The 20,006-nt window shown below is 40.4% G+C and overlaps 1 protein-coding gene across 1 annotated transcript in view; it reads left to right on the top strand.

Annotated features, from left to right (window-relative positions):
* Positions 1-20,006, top strand: part of LOC137607813 (fibrocystin-L-like) — a 41,178-nt gene that overhangs the window by 18,608 nt on the left and 2,564 nt on the right. The window contains exons 37-70 of the mRNA XM_068333813.1: positions 171-376; positions 825-1,797; positions 2,649-2,897; positions 3,558-3,707; positions 4,508-4,682; positions 5,220-5,369; positions 5,491-5,639; positions 5,762-5,971; positions 6,678-6,807; positions 7,446-7,687; positions 8,147-8,283; positions 8,432-9,458; positions 10,165-10,356; positions 11,224-11,375; positions 11,506-11,662; positions 11,893-12,055; positions 12,525-12,613; positions 12,889-13,022; positions 13,278-13,407; positions 13,650-13,768; positions 13,893-14,022; positions 14,103-14,276; positions 14,553-14,656; positions 14,967-15,093; positions 15,165-15,286; positions 15,364-15,454; positions 15,611-15,759; positions 15,941-16,063; positions 16,199-16,310; positions 16,662-16,778; positions 18,313-18,478; positions 18,809-19,041; positions 19,499-19,663; positions 19,848-20,005. Coding sequence (XP_068189914.1) covers positions 171-376; positions 825-1,797; positions 2,649-2,897; positions 3,558-3,707; positions 4,508-4,682; positions 5,220-5,369; positions 5,491-5,639; positions 5,762-5,971; positions 6,678-6,807; positions 7,446-7,687; positions 8,147-8,283; positions 8,432-9,458; positions 10,165-10,356; positions 11,224-11,375; positions 11,506-11,662; positions 11,893-12,055; positions 12,525-12,613; positions 12,889-13,022; positions 13,278-13,407; positions 13,650-13,768; positions 13,893-14,022; positions 14,103-14,276; positions 14,553-14,656; positions 14,967-15,093; positions 15,165-15,286; positions 15,364-15,454; positions 15,611-15,759; positions 15,941-16,063; positions 16,199-16,310; positions 16,662-16,778; positions 18,313-18,478; positions 18,809-19,041; positions 19,499-19,663; positions 19,848-20,005 — 6,905 coding nt within the window. The remainder of the gene's footprint in view (positions 1-170; positions 377-824; positions 1,798-2,648; positions 2,898-3,557; positions 3,708-4,507; positions 4,683-5,219; positions 5,370-5,490; positions 5,640-5,761; positions 5,972-6,677; positions 6,808-7,445; positions 7,688-8,146; positions 8,284-8,431; positions 9,459-10,164; positions 10,357-11,223; positions 11,376-11,505; positions 11,663-11,892; positions 12,056-12,524; positions 12,614-12,888; positions 13,023-13,277; positions 13,408-13,649; positions 13,769-13,892; positions 14,023-14,102; positions 14,277-14,552; positions 14,657-14,966; positions 15,094-15,164; positions 15,287-15,363; positions 15,455-15,610; positions 15,760-15,940; positions 16,064-16,198; positions 16,311-16,661; positions 16,779-18,312; positions 18,479-18,808; positions 19,042-19,498; positions 19,664-19,847; position 20,006) is intronic.

Genomic DNA, 20,006 nt, shown 5'->3' with positions numbered 1-20,006 from the left:
TGTGTTGTGTGTGACATTATTAAGAAAAGATAAGAAATCCAAGTTAGATTTCCAATGATTTTTGGTGAAACAAGACAAAAACTTAACATCTAGAGGAGTTCATTTGAAATTTATGTCAAAATGATTCCAGGTTTACAGTTGATGTATGAACTGAACCGTCTCTCCTCCAGAATATCGTCGTGTCTCCAGAGCAACGTCACCGTGCATCGCCTCCCATGACTGCCAACAGCTCAACCCGCCTTCAGATGGCCTTTTCTTCACCACCTCCTCCTGCGTCACCGTCACAGTGGATTCCATCTCTCCCAACCAGGGGTCATACCACCAGGTCATCCACATCCAGGGCAGAGGTTTCAGTAACATCACCTGCGCCAACGAGGTTTGTATCATCTGTAGTTTAAAAAATGTATTATAAATTTAAAAAAAAAAAAAAAACTGGTGAAAACAATTTGGTAAGGTTCTATATTTTATAACTAATATATACATTCATTGTGCGTCGTTTTCGGAGTGTCCCCAACCTCTCGTCCACAAGTTAGCTTAGTTAGGCTCCAAAAATCGCCATAGACAGAATGAGCGGTAGATGATGAATGAAAGAATATACGTTATATCATATATATTCATTATATAAAGCATCATTTGATCCACAGTTGTGTAGATTATTCGGTTAATCCATCATTTATCAGTGTGTTTCTCCCAGTGGTAGACTATGGTCTTAACTGTCTGTATTTGAAGCCATGTTTTTCTCCACTTCAGTTACCTTATAAAACAGAGTGAATTCTGACAAACAGGTCATTTGACTGATGCCGTTACATCCCTTCCTCCTCCAGGTGATGGTAGGAGGTCAGCCTTGTCAGGTGATCAACAGCACTTCCTCTGAGATCAACTGTCATCTCAGCTACAACAGCAAGCTTCCCATTGGCATCGCTAATGTTGTCGTGGTCGGAGTCAACAACCTTGGCAACGGCATCGTCGCCATACCAGATGAGTTCAAGCGTCGCTTTGTAGTTCTGCCTGTGATCGACTCAGTCTCGCCCCCTACTGGCAGCCCCACCGGCTACACCCGACTCCACATTCTAGGCTCCGGGTTCTCTGATGGACAAGTGACTGTAGCCGGCGAGCCATGCACCATTGTTTCGGTCAATTACACTTCAATCATCTGTGACACCAGTCCTTCTCAGCCTCACGGTGGTGATGTCGTGTTCCACATGGGTCAGATCCAAAGCTCTTGTGCGTCTAACTGCTCCTTCTTGTACTCTTCCTCTGCCATGCCCACGGTCACCAGTGTTTCTCCAAACAACATCAGTGAACCAACCACAATCACCATCTCTGGTTCAAAGTTTGGCAGCAATGTAGACGATGTGTCAGTGTTTGCCAGCGGGATAAAGCTGGAGGTCATTTCTGTAGAAGATACCAGCATTTCTTTGACAGTGAATACCTTGCCAGCTGGTGACCACCTTCTCAAAATTATTGTTTCAAGTAAAGGCCTTGCTTCCGGTACCATGATCCTGAAGAGCCTTCCTCAAGCCGACCTCAGCCCTGCAGTAGGTAGCCTTGCAGGAAATACCCTTCTTGTCATCACTGGAAATGGTTTTGCTCCGGGGAACACCAGTGTGATGGTTGGAGGCAAGTCCTGCACGATTGAAGAAGTAACTTCAGGTTGGCTTCACTGCTCCACACCTCCCCACAAAGAAGGACAGGTGGCCGTCAACATTCAGGTCTTTATGGTGCCGTATCCTCCTCTGAGCTTCAACTACTCTGAAGCGCACACTCCCGTAATCAGCTCTATCAACCCAACCACTGGTAACTATAGTTTCATATCTCCTCCTGGTTTAGGGATTAGCTCAGTTCAGTTCTGTCAGTGCATAGCCTTATGAATACAGATTTGGGTTTTGTATTGTCTGTGTGTGAAATATCCGTGTGACATCAGTTGTTATACTCTGAGAGGGTGGATAAAGCACAAAAGGGTTCAGAGAATGTTTTATGCATCATCCCACCCTACATTTACAGCAAGGTAAATAAAACCACCATGTATTCATGCTTCAGTTCAGTTTCGCTCTTCAACAAAACCATTTTCTGTGTCCTGTCAGGCTTTGAATCAGTACTTTATAGTCCTGTTTCTATTTCAGGTCATTTTTCCACACATTGTTGTATCACCATTATCAAAAGGTTGGATGGTACCAACCAACAGAAGCATACTAAGAGGTGGTGGAAAACAATGTAATTTTGTAAAATAACATTTGGAGCTAGCAGATATCGTCAACACCCTAACCATCTGTAGGCCTGTATCGAACAAAACCGTACTGTCATTGTAATAACAAATTACTGAGAGATGACAACACAAAGCATCCTGTTTGGTGAGAGAAGAAGGTCAAATAATGTTGGTAATCTGACCCTTCCATAATCAACAATAGAAAAGATTAAGTCTCCTCTATTTCCCAATGACTGAAAAAACCAAAGGTTATCCCTCCCCCAAATCACACACATAAAATTCATTAAATTACATTTACAAATTCACCCTGTGGTAGAATCGTTTAGATTTACAGTTTAGCCTCATTTGTCATGAGTTATGTACAGTACTGTGGCAAAAACCCTGTAGAGGAAGCTTATTTCTTTCATATCATATTGATTCACTCCCTGTCTGTTTCCCACAGGGCCGAGTGGTGCAGTCATCACAATCACAGGTTCAAGATTTGGTAATGACTCTAAGCAAGTCAGCGTCACCATCAACGATGTCCCTTGTGATGTGTCGTCCATCTCTGACACACAAATTGAGTGCAAAGCAGGGGACAACCCAGGGGGGGCTTACCTGGTAATGCTGCATCACAGCAACCAGGGGGCTGCCCAGTCAGATGTCATGTTCTCGCATGAGCTGATCCTGACCGGCGTACAGCCGAACCAGGGTGAGTGGGGATGAATGGATGGATGAATGAATGAATGAATGAATGAATGAATGGATGGATGGATGGATGGATGGATGGATGATGGATGGATGGATGGATGGATGGATGGATGGATGGATGGATGGATGGATGGATGGATGGATGGATGGATGGATGGATGGATGGATGAATGAATGAATGAATAGACTTTTCCCAGGCTAAGTATAAAGAGAGAACCTGAAAGGATAATCCTTAATGATTAACTAATAACCTTTTTTTAAATAAACTAAATAATTTACTGCTGTAATGAACCATAATTTAAAGAAAGAAAGAGAAAAAAGCTTTTATTGTCGTTATAGAATCGTACAATGAAATTACAAGGTTAGATGGAGAGTTGGTCCTGAGCCGCTGCATCCTGGGTGTGCTGCCACCATGGGCCAACATAAACTAAAGCTCCTTAGACACATGTCTTTTGTGGTGATGGGTGGAAAGCAGAAAAACCCATTCGGACACAGAGAGAACATGCAAACTCTGCACAGAAAGGCCATTTTGGAAATGCTAGGGTTTGAACCCATGACCTTCTTGCTGTGAGGCAACACTGCTAATCGCTATGCCACCATGCCGACTAACAGGTTTTATGTTTTAATACTAAGAAATTTCTTTCTCCCATCTGTAATTCAGGTAGTTTTGGTGGTGGGACACTGCTGTCTGTTCTGGGTTCTGGGTTTGACCCACAAAACTCTACTGTGACGGTCTGTGAGCAGGAGTGTGAAGTTCTCAGGCAAATGTCGACATCGACCCAACTCTACTGTCATACTCCATTCAACAACGGTAAGTTTGGTTTATGTTATTTAACATCAGATAAAAAAATAAAATAAAATCATTCTCTATCTAAAGTAGCAACAAGATTCAACGTAAAAAATATGACTGTGTCATTTTATTACTATCACAAACATTGCTGCCTTAAGAAGATGATGAATATGCAGTCAGCCAGGCTTTAATGGTCTCCATTCAGAAAAAAAGCGCAGCAATATATAGAAAACTTAAACAAAGGGATCCGTTTCCCTGGAAATAAAAGAACATGATCCTCTCATTTTTTAAAATCTCAAATTTTGTCCCTCTATTTCTTCAGTTTTCACCTTAAGTCATAAACAACAGCCTGTGGTAATAGTTTTAGCCCTGTGCTCTGCCTCTCAGGCTAGACCCAGGGATCATGCAGGTCAACATATCAACTAATCTATTAAAGACTAAACCAACTGATCTGTCCTCACTGCTTGACTGGAACATAATTATGCAGACAGCTCTTTGACAAATTGTCAAGAACATAGTGTTCTAAAATGTTTTGTCTGGTTATCAGCTGAACTAAACTAGAAGAACTAAAAACAACTCATCTTTTTCAAGTAATTCTTTGTGAGTAATGTATTCCTGTGGGTTTATTATATTTTGTTTACTGACTCCTGTGTCGACATAGATTTGTAACCATGTCAGCACAGGAGACAGGAATGTGTGATAAGAACGTGACTTGCCACGGACGATTAATCGTTCTGGACCGTGTCACGTCTGAGCACACATTTAAATTCTTCCTCTTCTTTTATCACCTAACTGTGTTGGTGTGTCTGGTGTATTTGTAGGTACTCAGTCAGAGTTGAGCTGTGCGGTTGCTGTTTGTAACCGGCTGCGTAAGGTCAACATATCAAATGGCTACGTCTACAAAACTGAGTTGACTCCGGTGATCACTGGGGTTTCTCCTCGAAGAGGAGGCACTGCTGGAGGCACACGGCTCACAATCACCGGCTCTGGTTTCAGGTGCAGTAAAAGAAGAGAATATGTGGCTGTACAGACGACACAATGGAGGAAGTCACACAGATTAGGACCAGTTGTTAAGAATTAAGTGCTCAAATTACACAACGCATTAACTTTTGTCGTGGGATGTACTTCATAGGGTTTAATGCAATGTAGTGTCAACATAGTATACACACTTCTTCAGTCATATATGACAAACACAAAGCATTTTGTAATTACAATTTTATCTACACAACAAACAGTAGAAACATCAGTGCCAGTATGCAAAAAGACTGAGTACTGGCACTGTCGGTACTTTTCTTATATTATTGTACACACACACACACACACACACACACACACACACACACACACACACACACACACACACACACACACACACACACACACACACACATTCTATTTTATTATGAGTCTTGAATTCAATGAATCTGCAAAATCTTTCTATTGTTTGATCATTCAATGAATTAAATAATCCTTGATTATTGTATTCTTTGACTTGTTGCCCATTTATTTATATCAGCTCATTTTTCCCTACAGCACTAAAATGAATGAAGTCAACGTTACCATTGCAGGATCTGTGTGTGATGTTCAGTCCACCAACGCCACACACATCATATGTGTAACAAACTCTCAGCAGCATTCTCAAGAAACCAAAGTCATTGCCAGCATCGAAGGCAAGGGCAGAGCGTTGCAGGTAAGAGAGGACACTCCCATATGGAGGCCATGCTACAGTCTGCTTCATGACACACTGTACACTCAGTCGACACCTCTGTCTCAAGTTTGTGTCTTTTTCCTTAGGAAAGTGCAGACTACTTTTCTACATTGATGTGTGGTCGTCCAGGTTCACGTGGGGTGGCCTGTCTCCACCCGGGGCCGGTATGTTTGCTGTTGTAACTAAAGGCCAGACCATCCTGTTGGACACTAGCACCCCAGTGCTGAAAATGCTCCTTATTCAAGGTACAAACATCAGTACAAGTGCAAGCAGAATACGTAACTCCTCACATCGAGTGTCCTTGCTCGATGCCTGAACGTGAACCCCAAGATTTTTATTGTGTGACTTGCCGTTTTTTCGTACTCAGGGGGGACACTGGTCTTTGATGAAGCAGACATCGAGCTGCAGGCGGAAAACATCCTGATCACAGATGGTGGACGTTTACAGATCGGGACAGAGGAGGAGCCATTCCAGCACAAAGCCATCATCACCCTTCATGGACATGTGCGCTCAGCTGAACTCCCCATTTATGGAGCCAAGACACTGGCTGTGAGAGAGGGAGTGCTGGACCTTCATGGTATGAACACACAAAGAGAGCATCTGTTGCTGTTGATGCAAGAGCAAAGAACACAGAAAATAAACCAATACTGTATATCTGTGGTCCCCAATCCCTGGGCCGCACTCTGGTAACGGTCCGTGGGTCACTCGGTACTGGGCAGCACAGACAGAATACAGAACTTACAATATTTTCCACACTATAAGGCGCACTGGATTATAGTGCATTATAATGCATGTTTAATGCATGTTTACCTGTGAAAATCATGTCACATAGTGGGACCTCATATATTATTATTATTGTTATTATTATTATTAGTATTATTATTAGTATTAGTATTGTTATTAATAATAATAATAATAATAATAATAATAATAATAATAATAATAATAATAATAATAATAATAATAATAATAATAATAATAATAATAATAATAATAATAATAATAATGGATTCGATTTATATAGCACTTTTCTAGACACTCAAAGACGCTTTACACTGGATCCTTTATTCATCCATACATGGTGATGGTAATCTACATGTGCAGCCACAGCTGCCCTGGGGCAGATTGACAGAAACGTAGCAGTCAATTCTGCGCCAACGACCTCTCTAATCACCACAGAAACAATCACACATGTTCACACACCAGCGAGTCCCTGACTAGTTAGCTTGATCTGTGTGACCTCACCTCATGTGCTAATAATTGTTCACAACATTTTTGTCCAGGAATTCCAGTTCCTGTTACCTGGACCTATTTGGCCCAAACAGCCCCCCAGGGCTCCACCACAATAACCCTAATGAAGGAAGTGACATGGAAAGCTGGAGATGAAATTGTCATTGCTTCTACTGGCTCCAGGTACAGCAAAGTCTATAGTTTATGCTTGTAAAAATTATTTTTATCCTCTAGTACATCAATAATATGGTATTTTTAGAATGGCAATGTGCAATTTTAAACAAGTCTAAAATAATTATAGCACGTAAAAACCAAACTGTGATTACTTCAGTATACCTAGTTGCATCTAGCATGAGATAGCCTTACCAACAATTACGTAACCTTGCTCTGAAAAAATGTTGTAAATTACTTTGTTTTTGCCCATAAATAAGGCATCATTTAACAGGGAAATGAAGAACTCTGGAAAAACTAGTTAGAGAGCTAAGGTTAGCAAGTTTAGCAGCTCAATGACACTCTATTGTCTGAATAATCACTACATACAAATGATAAATTTAATATGATTATTAGTGTACCAGGGCATTAGTTCAAATGAAGACAACAACAAATAAGAGTTGTGCTCAGAACTTCTTCTCCTTTCGGCTTTTCCCTTCAGGGGTCGCTGTGGCGACCCCTGAATCCTCTTCTCTCACACCAACTACCTTCAAGTCCTAATTTCATGTCCTAAGATTTGTGCTCAGAACATCTGTACATATTGCATTTCTTGTAGCAATAAAAATGTTGTGGAATCTAATTGTGGTAAATGTCACATATGCTCTTTCCAGACATAGCCAGAAAGAGAACGAAAAGATGACAATCGCTGCGGTGTCGCCTGATGGCAAGACAGTAACGCTGACCGAACCTCTGAAGTACATTCATCTCGGGGTGACCATCACACTGCCTGATGGCACACAGTTTGAGGGCAGAGCTGAAGTGGGTCTCCTCACCAGAAACATTGTGGTACGAGGCTCCCAAAACCGAGCCTGGAACAACAGGATTGAAGCCTGTCCCGAAGGCTTTGACACAGGTTCTGTATTTAAATGGATTATGATGATGATATTTGAATTTTGTTGGAGTTATCTTTGCTCTGAATGTCACGTAAAAGTCAAAAATATGAGGAGAAGCACCTTTTTTTTGTGAGAGACGTTACTGCATTCTGAGAGCAAATTCAGATTCGCATATACTCCGTATAATTTCCATTTTATTAAGAGGAGGTTTGCTGCATTATTTCTAATTGTGTACTGTTATGAGATTATTATTATTAAAGCACACATATATATATATATATATATATATATATGAAAAAGTGGAAAAAGTTGCTAATTAAACGATACATTATATTGCATTAAAATATATATGTAATATACGTTGAAGGCTTGACTCCATCACATACATTGTACTTGTTTTGAGATAATGACTTATATTAGTACGTATTAGTGTATTTATGCAGCTTTAAGCATTGACATTTTCTGTCACTTTGTTGTAGGTGAATTTGCAACCCAAACTTGTTTCCAAGGAAGGTTTGGAGAGGAAATCGGAGATGACCAGTTTGGATGCGCCATCATGTTCCATGCTCCCAGACCCAATGAGAATCTTGCAATTGGCAGAATAGAATATGTTGAGGTGCAATGCTTTAAATATTTCAACGGGAACATATTTTTCTTCTTATTCTACACTACCCAGTATTTTTATTCAATTAGCTCTGTTTTAAAGAGAGGTTATTGTACTTTTTGATTATGTGGTACCAACAAGTTTTTCTACTATGTCATAGGTTTTCTATGCAGGACAGGCCTTCAGGTTAGGACGCTATCCAATCCACTGGCATCGGATGGAATTTGTTGAGGGAATGTACGTGAGGGGTTGTGCTATCCATAACACGTTCAACAGGGCCATAACCATCCACAATACTCACGGGTTGCTGTTGGAGTTCAATGTCATTTATGACATCATGGGCGGTGCTTTCTTCATTGAGGATGGCATCGAGACGCAGAACATCCTGCAGTATAACCTGGCAGTGTTTGTCAAACAAAGCACCAGCCTGCTGAATGATGACATCACCCCTGCTGCCTTCTGGGTCACTAACCCCAACAACATCATCCGCCACAATGCCGCTGCAGGAGGCTCTCACTTTGGCTACTGGTACCGCATGCACGACCATCCAGATGGTGCATCTTTTGACAGAAACATCTGCCAGAAGAAGGTTCCCTTGGGCGAATTTTACAACAATACAGCACACTCACAAGGCTGGTTTGGTCTTTGGATCTTTGAGGATTATTTCCCCATGAAAGATGGATCTTGCAACTCCAAAATCCCAGAACCTGCTGTCTTTTGCTTTTTCACTGCCTGGAACTGTGAGAAAGGTGCCGAGTGGGTCAACGGGGGTGCCTTGCAGTTCACAAAATTCATCATGGTCAACAATGAGAAAGCCGGTATTGAAATCAAGAACGTGGTTTCATCTGCAGTGAAAGGCAACGGAAAAGATGGAGGAGCGGTTGTGTCCGACAGCATCATCGTGAGCTACGTTGATGAGCTCGGGCTGGGAGGGGGGCACTGCACAGATCGGGGTGTTATTGTGCCGTTCGCCAATGGCCTGAGTGTCCTTAACACAACTTTCATCAACTTCAGTCGACAAAAGTGTTCAGCCATTGGGGTTACCTCCATCGATGGGACTTGCACAACTTTATGTGGTGGCTGGTCATCCATTTATGGTCAGCTGAGGTTTTTCAACTCGACAAACAAGGTTTACCTCAGGTGGGAGCATGAAGCACAGCTAATCGACTCTGATGGTTCCCTCACAGGTAGTCATATTTCTCTTTTTTATGTTCAATCCACTTGGTAAACAACAATGTATGATGGCTAAAGGAAAACACAATTTGGGAATTGATCAGAATATCCCCTCCACCTTCAGTCTTGAATCAACTTGATGTTTCTGCCTGTTAAAAGGCATGTTTTCCTCACTACCTTAATCAAATCAAGCTCACTCATGATGGTTTGCTGGGCTTTGTAGAATAAACAGTCAGTCTAGACTGTTTGAGCTAAATTAAAATTGTCTGACACACTAAGCATTAAGCCTACAGATACAAACCTATTGAAGTGGTTAATATATATGTACTGTATATACTGTATATATACGTATATATTTTTTATTTATTAATTTTTTAAGATTTACTAAAGCCACGTGAATCATAATTGATATACTTGTTTTGACATGGTTTTGAGACCTCATCACGTTTGATATTTGTTCTTGAACGCGTATTATATAATCAAACAAATGTGTGTACATTTTGTACGCACAAAAATTCTGGGCCTAGGAAAGATGATATAAATTACAGCTCATGTATGCACATTTGTTACTTGTTTGTTTGTTATTTGTTTTCAGGATGTTCCATAAAGACTTTATATTAAAAAAATTACTTTTTTTTGGCTATTGTTTAGTAAATCAAACTTTACAGAGTTAAGCAGTCCAACAAACTTTTTTTTTTCTGTTCATTTTGATGATATCAGGACACCCTGACTATAAAGTTGTGCCCAAGAGCCCCTTGCTGGACCCTACTCGATGTTCCCCTAGCCCTGAACACAGCGTGGGTTTCCCGGCCGCTGTGTGTGACCAAACCGTCAGCTTCCATCGTTTTGCATTCAACAAACCAACTCCAAAATCCCTGGAAGGGAAAGATGCTGTCATGACCAACGACCACGGTATTTAAATACTGTACTCTCTTATTGCTTTCAATACAAAGAGCTGTATCTGTAACCATTGCTGACCTCCAGTGGACATTAGTTTGAATTGCAGCTGAATAATGAAGCGGTTGCAGGTGATTCCCTAACCCAAAAAACTGCAACAATAAAAAAAAATCAGATTAGATATTCAACCCAACTGACTCGAAAAATTATGCAATACAGCTAGAGGCTGGAATAGCTGCAATAGAGATATGTCATGTGTCATTTCATTGCGATCTAGTAAACTTGTCCAAATTCTTGCTGCCACCAATTGAAAGCATTGTCAATTCTGCATTTGGATTTTTTTTTATTAATACAGAATAATCCAGAAACAGTTTCAGTACAAACCATTGCGAGTACAAACAATGTCAGCTCTGCAAAAATTAAAAGGTTGCAGAGAGATGAAGAGTTCTGCAACTTGTTGACTGCATTCAGTTGAGCCAAAAATGTTCTGTACCCCTGTATCCCACTGAGTAGGTATGTGCTTCACTAAAGCCAACATTTATTATTTATACAGTAAATACAGAGATATATAAACATCTCTTAAATGTCCAACAATACACTGTAGTGACATGTAAGCAATTTTTAATCAATTTGTCAAAAGCTACAATTTTTCAGGTAATGAATATCAACAAATAATATTTCAGCTGTAACATTGTAACATTCATTCATTCATTCACTTTCCTAACCCGTGTCATCCTCTGTCGTGGTCCACTTGGTGCTGGAGCCCATCCCAGCCGACTGGGGGGGTGAGGCAGGGTATTATGTAACATTTTTTATAGAAATTGTTGAAAAGACGGCCATTAAATACATTAAGATTGTTGTTTTGTTGTTGTTCTTATACAGGTTCAAGTGTGATTCCATATTTGAAGAAGAGATTGACTCATAAGTTGGGCTGGATGGCCATGTTGCCCTCTAAAACAAAATACAATTTGTACATTAATGACATGGGTCAAATCACCAACATCACGTATGATGCAAAATTCTATGGTTTCAAGGTAAATAAACAATGTGCGATAGTAATATTAGAAAATGATGGGATAAGACTTTAAATGGATACGAAAACCTAGACCCGATTTTGTCTATCCACACTGAGGTTTGATTCCTTCTACTATTTTGTCCACACAGCCAGAAGATTATGTGATCATCAATCACAACTTCACCCAGAATGTAGACAGGGTCCACATCATCGATGACAGGAATGGCTCTTCAACACAGCTGACATCCAGCAACAACAACGGGGACTGGTTCTTCAATGACAGCTCCAATGACCTCTATTACATTGGTGAGGTTCACCTTTATATGAACTTTGTCCATAGTTTATGCTGAAATAAATCAGCATAAACTATTAAATTAAATACTTCTTGCCAGTTTTTCTTTAGTCGTGGTGTTATTATTAGTATGTGACGTCCATGTCAGATTGGATGTTTGTGTGTCCATAGAGATGGTATGCTTCAGGAGAGTTCAGGTGTGTATCTAGTGTCTGAGGGACTTGTGTGTGTCTTTTCATTGCAGTGTCTGGGAAGACGAGCCAACGGCGGCGCCGTAACAGCGTTGACCGCTCTCTGGTCGACACTAAGGTCGACTTTAAGGTCTACCGCTGCTTCTTCCCCAACTGCATCAAACCTCCTCCAGCCACACTGCCCCCCCCAGCTACAAGTCGACCTGACGACTTCATGTAGGTTTAATATTTTATTCATTACAGGAACAAACTAGTTGTAACTGACTTGACTTCTTACTACAATAATTTAAAGATTCTCCAATGGAGCCAGTGGAGGGGATATTACTAGTGATATAAGCCGAAACTCGTATATATGGAAAAACCTAAAAACTTTTTTTTACTTCTAGATATTTCAACTAATTTCAATTTTAATTTTTAAAAAAATTTAAAGTCTAAAAATTAACACATTATTCAATCCTCTTCATCTGGATTTATTCTGATTTTTAGTTGTTTCATGACTTCCAGTTTCAATCTATCAAATAATTTATAAATTTTTTAACAAAAGATTTAATAATATCTTATCCTGTTATATCACCGAAGTGAACAAAAATAATTCTGAAATCTACAAGGAGTCAGGACATATTTAAAACGTCGTCAGGTTGAGTCTGGCTTCATCACACTAAAAGTTCCTGCTGTTTTTCTCCAGGCTGTGGTCCAATGACTCTTTCTGGAAAAATTCAGCAGAAAATAATTTCACCATACCGACAGATGGAGTCGATGTGGTCATCGGACCAGGTAAGACTGGAAACAGAAGATTAAAAAATTAAACAAAAGAAAGTTCAACTAGTGTCATTTGTATGTTGAAAGTCTTGTTTTGTTCTTTTTATCAATTAATTATCAATCAATTATTGCTTGTAAAAAAAACACACATTAAGATGGATGGTAGGATAATATCATGGTAGTCATGGAATAACATTAATTTTAACTGCTGTATTTATAAATTAATTCACGATTTTTTTGAACTCAGCTCTTGTTCTAATGTACTATTTTCCATCTGTATCAAATCACAGGGGTGTGGGTGGTTTTAGACACCAACACTCCTCTCATCAACAAGCTGACGGTGATTGGAGTGGTTGAGATCCCGGAGCCCACGACCAGATCGCTCAGCAGTGTGACGATCAACGCTGTGTACGTCTCCATCCAGGTCGGTGGGATGATCAGCATTTTCTCTTCTAAATAAGTCTTTTTCATATTATTTAATTTTACTCTGTAGCAAAATAAAGGATATACACCTTCTGTTTATTGTATTCAATGTGTTTCATCAGGAGGATCATTTCTATGTAAACAGTGTTTTTTTGCACAAAGAAATTTCTAACCTACGTAACATCAAATGGTCTAAATGGATCATCTTTTCAGAGATCGCTGTACTTCCTGTTCATGTGTGTGTCTGTTGTTTCAGGGTGGCAGGCTGTTTGCAGGACAGCCTGATGAGCCATTCACAGGTCGGCTGCTCATCTCGCTGAGTGGGAACCATCGTACTCCGGACTGGTTATTACCTAATGGACCCAACCAGGGATCAAAAGTTCTGGGTAACAGAATCAGAATCAGCTCCATCTGAACAAACACAGAACATAGCTGTAACAGGAATGTGCACATGTAACTTAAATTAGTTTACCTGTATAAATTATTTTTCTTTAGTTAGATAAGAAATAACCAATCAAGCTCGAGTACCAGATCTAAATAGTGTTACATCTCTTGTATAATATGATGTTGAAGAGATCTTTGTCGTATATACTTCATGTGTGACTCAGTGTGTGTTGACGTCCCACAGGTGTGTTTGGTTCTCTGGAGCTCTACGGACAACCTCACAATGTTTACCACACCAAACTGGCTGCCACGGCTGCGTCCGGATCCAAAACTCTGACCTTGAAAAATTCTGTCGACTGGCAGGTCAGGGAGACTTTTCCTTTCAATCTGTGTTTATTGAAATGCGAAGCTCTTCGTGTCTGAGTCTAACGTAAACGCTGAGAACGTGAGCTTCTTCAGATCGACTTTGTGTCTGTCCCATATGCAGGCTGGAGACGAGGTCGTCGTCACTACCACCAGCTACAACATGTGGGAAACTGAGAAACGCCAGATCACCAATGTGTCAGGAGACGGCCGCACGCTGACCCTGAACCTTCCTTTGAACCACACTCACATCGGTCCGTTCAGCATGTGACTCTGCAGCCTTCATTTGTCTTTATGCTGAATAAACAGAAGACTTTTCCTCCTCTCTCTCCAGGTGAGACTCACTCTGTCTCAGGCACGGCCTTCAGCTACAATCTGGCAGCTGATGTTGGGCTCCTGACCAGAAACATAAAGATCATCGGTCAGGAATATCCAGAGAGGATGGAGGAGTCGTTTGGGGCCAGACTTTTGGTGGGCACCTACTCCTGGGCTGGAATCGACTACAAAGGTATTGATCAGGTGTATGAACTGTGCTTTATGTTTCTAGACTCTTCTATATTTACTTTATGCATTGGATTCATCAGTCAGACACTAGTTTCAAAATAACGTGTCCCTCATGACATTTTAAAGCTGCTGATTTGAGTTTATTAAGTTACTTCATACTCTATAATGCCATTATGCTTCTTGAACTATACATATCCCTTCATATCCATTTATGTGAATTACATTGAAACACAGTTTTAAAAAAGTCCATCTATCATTATATGATATTTTATTTCTAAAGGAAAAGCCCAGCTGAGAAACGTGGAATTCTTCCATTCTGGTCAGGAAGGATGGACCGACGATCATGATCCTCGTTACTCTGTGTCCTTCCTAAACCTTGGAGAGGTACAGCAGCAAACAGTAAAGCCTATGACAGGCCTATATTCATATTAGACATGACATGACACACTTATAATGCATCAAAGTACTTTGGATTAAGGAGTCTGCCAAATTGTTTTTAAAATAATTTATTCAGTTGAAAAGTGATTAATACATAAAATATTAATATTTTCTCAAAGTTGTAATATGTTTAGATTTGGGGAAAATCACTCCATTTGATTTGTGATAACCTTCAGTGGTCGTTCTCATGACGGTTCAGACACAAAATCAGTTTAATTCATGAAATTAAAATTACTTTCTGTCTCATGTCAAAAAGGTTTCAGAAGAAGATTCATACATTCAGGGCTGTGCTTTCCACGATGGTTTCTCTCCAGCAATTGGAGCAATCGGGACGGATCAACTGAAAATTGACGATAACATCGTCCACCACACCGTGGGATCAGGTAAAACGTTGCTCATGGACATTTCCTCTTCACCGAATAGCAACTCTTTAACGTGTGACAACGCTTTGCAGCTATCATAACTAAGGGCAGTGGTACCAAACTGAGGAGGAACCTGGTGTCACTGGTACTATGGCCCGGATCGTATCAGGGTAGAGAGGAGGCCTTCAACTTTGAATGGAATGCTGGCATTGAGGTCTGTCCTCTCAACACACAGCCACTCGTATAATGAATAAACCAAAGCTGGATTTATAATCTATGCTATATTTTCAGGCAAATGAGGCTATTGATGTTGTGCTGCAGCATAACATCGTTGCAGGCTACGCCAGAGTTGGTTATCGCATTGATGGGGAACAATGTCCAGGTAACAGAAGGAATAAAGTGATCACGAACATTTCATTCATGCTTGGCCAAACAAGTAAAGCTGATCACGTCAGATTATGTGTCACCGGAGAATACTAAAGCGAAGGATGTAAAGTTCTGAAACATTTTTTTTCCTCCCTGATTCCTGCCTGTTTAGGTTCCATGAACATGATTGAGAAGTGGATGGACAATGAGGCTCATGGGGGTCTTTTTGGAGTCTATATGAACGAAGATGGTTTGCCTCTCTGCAGCCTCATCCGGGGCTTCTTTGTCTGGAGGAGCTTTGACCACGGCATCTACTTCCAGGTTTAAATACTGAACATTGTCCATTTCAGTTTGTGATCCACAGTCAATTATGAAACATGACACCGTGTCATAATCAACCTGGAAAGAAGATCCGGAACTTTACTTTCCTGTTAAATTATGTTGTTTCTATGTACATAAAAACTCAAATCCTCTTCCTTTCCTTCCTCTCCTTCCCTCACAGACCAGCATGAATATTATGGTTTCCAACGTGACCCTGGTGGACAATGGGTTGGGCATTATGTCTTTCATCTACGGTCCTCCATCTCGGTCACACTTATTCGCTGACAAAACTGTCGAGATTCAGGTCTATTGTGCTTCATTCATTGCAATTACTTTACAGACACCATTTCTTTAACACATATCATTTGGTTATCTTGTTTACTTTTGTCATTCTGTAGTTGATTTATTTCATATTCCTTTTTTTTTTTTTTCTTTCCAGAATGCCTTGATCGTTGGCAGCAGCCCAAACTTTGACTGTTCACTCACTTTGCCCTCCGGCGACTTTAATATTAAAACTACCGAAGGCCATCGAGCCCCCAGACCTCCAAATGGTGCGCTACAATCATAGCATTACATAGTAAAATTATGTTTGTGGTTTTAATGCATTGATGTGAGGATAGTAGCGTCTTCTTAGGCTGCAAGAACGAGTAGCAGCAGGCGTTAAAAATCCTTAAACATTTCTTGGTTGACTTTAATGGCATCAGCTTTGAATCAGAGAATGTGTTTGAGTGTTAACACGTGACAAATCAATGGAAACTGAACCTATGACCACTGTGTGGGGACCAAGGTCTTTGTCCATGCATTCCCTGACTCCCTATACTACTGAACACACTCTCAGGATTATCAGGAGGTTTCTAGGGTGGTTATTCAGGAAATATTTAATCCATTATATTTCTGTACAGGAGGCAGAGCTGGAGTCTGTTGGCCAAATTTTCAGTCTCAACACAACAGTGCTCCCTTTAAGGACCATCACCTGAACAACAACTACAATGCCATCGGAGGACAGATGATTGTAAAGGGTGAGTTCAGGCTCTGAAGTTTACAACCAAAGTGAGGTTTAAAAATGTGATGTTATTTTGCTATGTTTACATCCACCTTCCGCGGCGCACTGGAGTTTGCCCCACCTCAGGCCATAAGCCAGCTGGGATAGGCTCCAGGTCCCAGTGACCTGCTACGGCGGATGAAGTGGTGATTAGAAGATGGATGGATGAATGGACACGTACAATTGAAAAGAGTAGTTTTTTATATATATACTTGATTAATCCCCGCAGGGAAATTAGTGGCACTCTAGTTAGTCAAATCACATGCATATAAAGTACAGTGGTACCTCTACTTACAAAATTAATTGGTTTCGGAAGAAATTACGCAAGTAGAAAATTTCGTAAGTAGAGACGTGTTTTCCATGCAAATGCCCTAATCCGTTCCAAGCCCCCCAAATATTCCGACATAACTGTTTTATAAAGCATAAAATGCATCAAAACATGTAAAAAATACATGTTACAATTACATTATTACACAATAAATGAGAGTTGTGCATAACGTAAAAAACAAAGAATAAAAAATAAAAATGATGGTCATTTACCTTTTAACTGCTGTCCTCATTGTTTTTTGCCCTCTTTGGTTCATGCCCTCTTGCCCCACCATGAACAACAGAGTGAATTCCAGTCCTCCTTCTGAACTTCTCCAACCACCCACGCGATGCCTTAAACTCCTTAAACTTCCTTTTGTTTTAATAACGTGGTGATTGTAGATGCATTACGGCCATATTCTTTGGAGAGATCAACCAAACGCATCCCTTTTTCAGGCTTTTCTTTTATCTCTTGCTTTGTTTGTACGGACAAAAAAACTCTTTTCTTCATCTTTTCTTTTCCTCTTTTCTCCATCACGTTCTTGCGGTCCATAGTGAATACTCTAAAAGTTAATATATTTACGTAAAACTATCAGAACACCTCACGGGTTGAGAACTGAATTACGAGGACGCTGCATAGACACCTATCTAGCTGCACACAGAGGTCCGTCTTAGCCAATGGTATGCCAGGATACAAGGTAATAGCCAATGGCAGAGCAGCTATGAGAATGTTGCGTTCAGGAACCTGTGGAAGCTGCGAGTATCAGCCGATACTGTATTTTTACCTTACGTAAGTCGAAATTTCTTTCGTAAATAGTGGCAATATTTTCCTGGTGAGAAATTGCTTAAGTAGAAAATTTCGTAAGTAGAGACATTCGTAAGTAGAGGTACCACTGTACAGTACAGTGCATCCTCGTTTCTCGTGATTAATTCTAGCCTCCAGGAAGCCCCACGCGATTAACGAATTCCGCAATAGACAAACAACAAACTATTTATCTTATTATTTACAGCAATTTAAACGTTTATGAACCCTCCTCATACTGATATTAAACCATCTTCTATCTGTATACCTTTTCTCACATTTTTATAAACTGTTTAAAGCACTTGGAACACTGGACGACCCGCTCTACCGCTGAGCCACTGCCGCCCGCTGTACAATGACATGTTGGAATATTTCATTCCTAATTTGTCGTTTGTCTTTGCAGACACAACATTTGTAAATTTCAGAAACGTCTGCTCTAGTGAAAGGAACGTCATGTTCATAACTAACCCACTGAACGAGGACCTGCAGCAAGAGGTAGAGCTGTCGGGCATAAGGAAGGTGGACAGCATGGAGGAGTATATGATCCTCATCCACAGACCTGACCTACGGTAAAAACGAACAGCAGAATTTTTGTTTTGTTTTGGAGGAACTTGAAGAATAATCTTTGATTTTAGTATCAAAATGATGCATAAAATATCTTTAAAATTCTAAAAGCTGTATGATAAGTTTCAGTTTTGTTAGAGTGTGGTATTGCAAAAGCATTGGGAACCACAAGTCATGAAAATAGTCGAGACTGCTATAAATAGCATCATTGCACCTGTAACCACGTCCACATTTGTTAATGGATGATAGCTAATTTTATAATTAAACCAACAAATTGTTGTATAAATGTTGTTTTTGGGAGGCTAGAATAATCTTAATACTTTTTTGCGCATCAGTAAGGTGAACCCGGCTGACTGTGTAGACATGGACTGTGACGCGAAGAAGAAAGCCCTCATAAGAGACATTGATGGTTCACTTCTGGGTACTGTGGGGGCTGTGGTGCCCCAGTCTGAGTTTGAATGGGGAGGGGATCCCAGGAGAGGACTGGGAGACTATCGCATTCCCAAAGTCATGCTCACCCATCCCAACGGCAGCCGCATTCCTGTGGACAACATTGCTCCACATAAAGGTAAGCAGAAGAAAGCAGTAGATTGTACATTGTGATCCTGTGAAACGTATCTAAACATATCCAAGTACTCCCATCCCACAGTGTGGAGATACATTTATATATATCTACACACACACACACACACACACACACACACACACACACACACACACACACACACACACACACACACACACACACACACACACATATATATATATATATATATATAATTATACATATATACGTATATATATAATTTTTTCTGAATATATATATATATAATTATACATATATACGTATATATATAATTTTTTTCTGAACGTATGACAAATCATATCTCACTTTCAAATTCAAGGTTTAATACGTGAGCGCAATTTTAATTATTGAGTTTATATCTGTTGTTTGAATTGCTCAGAAATGATTAAACCTCTTAATTTAACCCCTTAGTGAACTGTGTGTCTTAATGTGTCTTCAGGTGTGATCAGGAAAAACTGCACATACATGCCTACCTGGCAGGCTTATAAGTGTTTCGAGCTAAACTACAGGATGCTGGTGATTGAGAGTCTTGACGAAGACACAGAGACTCGACGTCTGTCCCCCGTTGCTGTCTTTGGAGAGGGCTTCGTGGATTTGATCAACGGTAGGTCTTGCAGTACAGTTCTAATGTACGGTGGCCCGAAAGTGCAAATGATTGCGACCACAATTTTGAAACAAAAGACTATTGGAGATCACAACAGTAAATCACTTATCACAGCAACATATTGTTCCTGATTGCACACAACATAAAATGCTTTGATCAGTTTAGTGATTAGTGATCTTTCCAGGTCCACAGGATCACGGTTGGTGTTCAGGCTACACCTGCCAGGAGAGATTGTCTCTCTTCCACGCCATCGTGGCCACAGGACACAAGTTTGACATCTTCTTCACCGGCACGAGTCCTCAGAAACTTCGCCTTATGATGCTCAATGCTGATCCATCTGAAG

The sequence above is a fragment of the Antennarius striatus genome, chromosome 14, assembly GCF_040054535.1.
Source record: "Antennarius striatus isolate MH-2024 chromosome 14, ASM4005453v1, whole genome shotgun sequence".
NCBI lineage: Eukaryota > Metazoa > Chordata > Actinopteri > Lophiiformes > Antennariidae > Antennarius > Antennarius striatus.
Note: the sequence above shows the minus strand (reverse complement) of the source record. Positions and strands in the feature narration are given on the sequence as shown.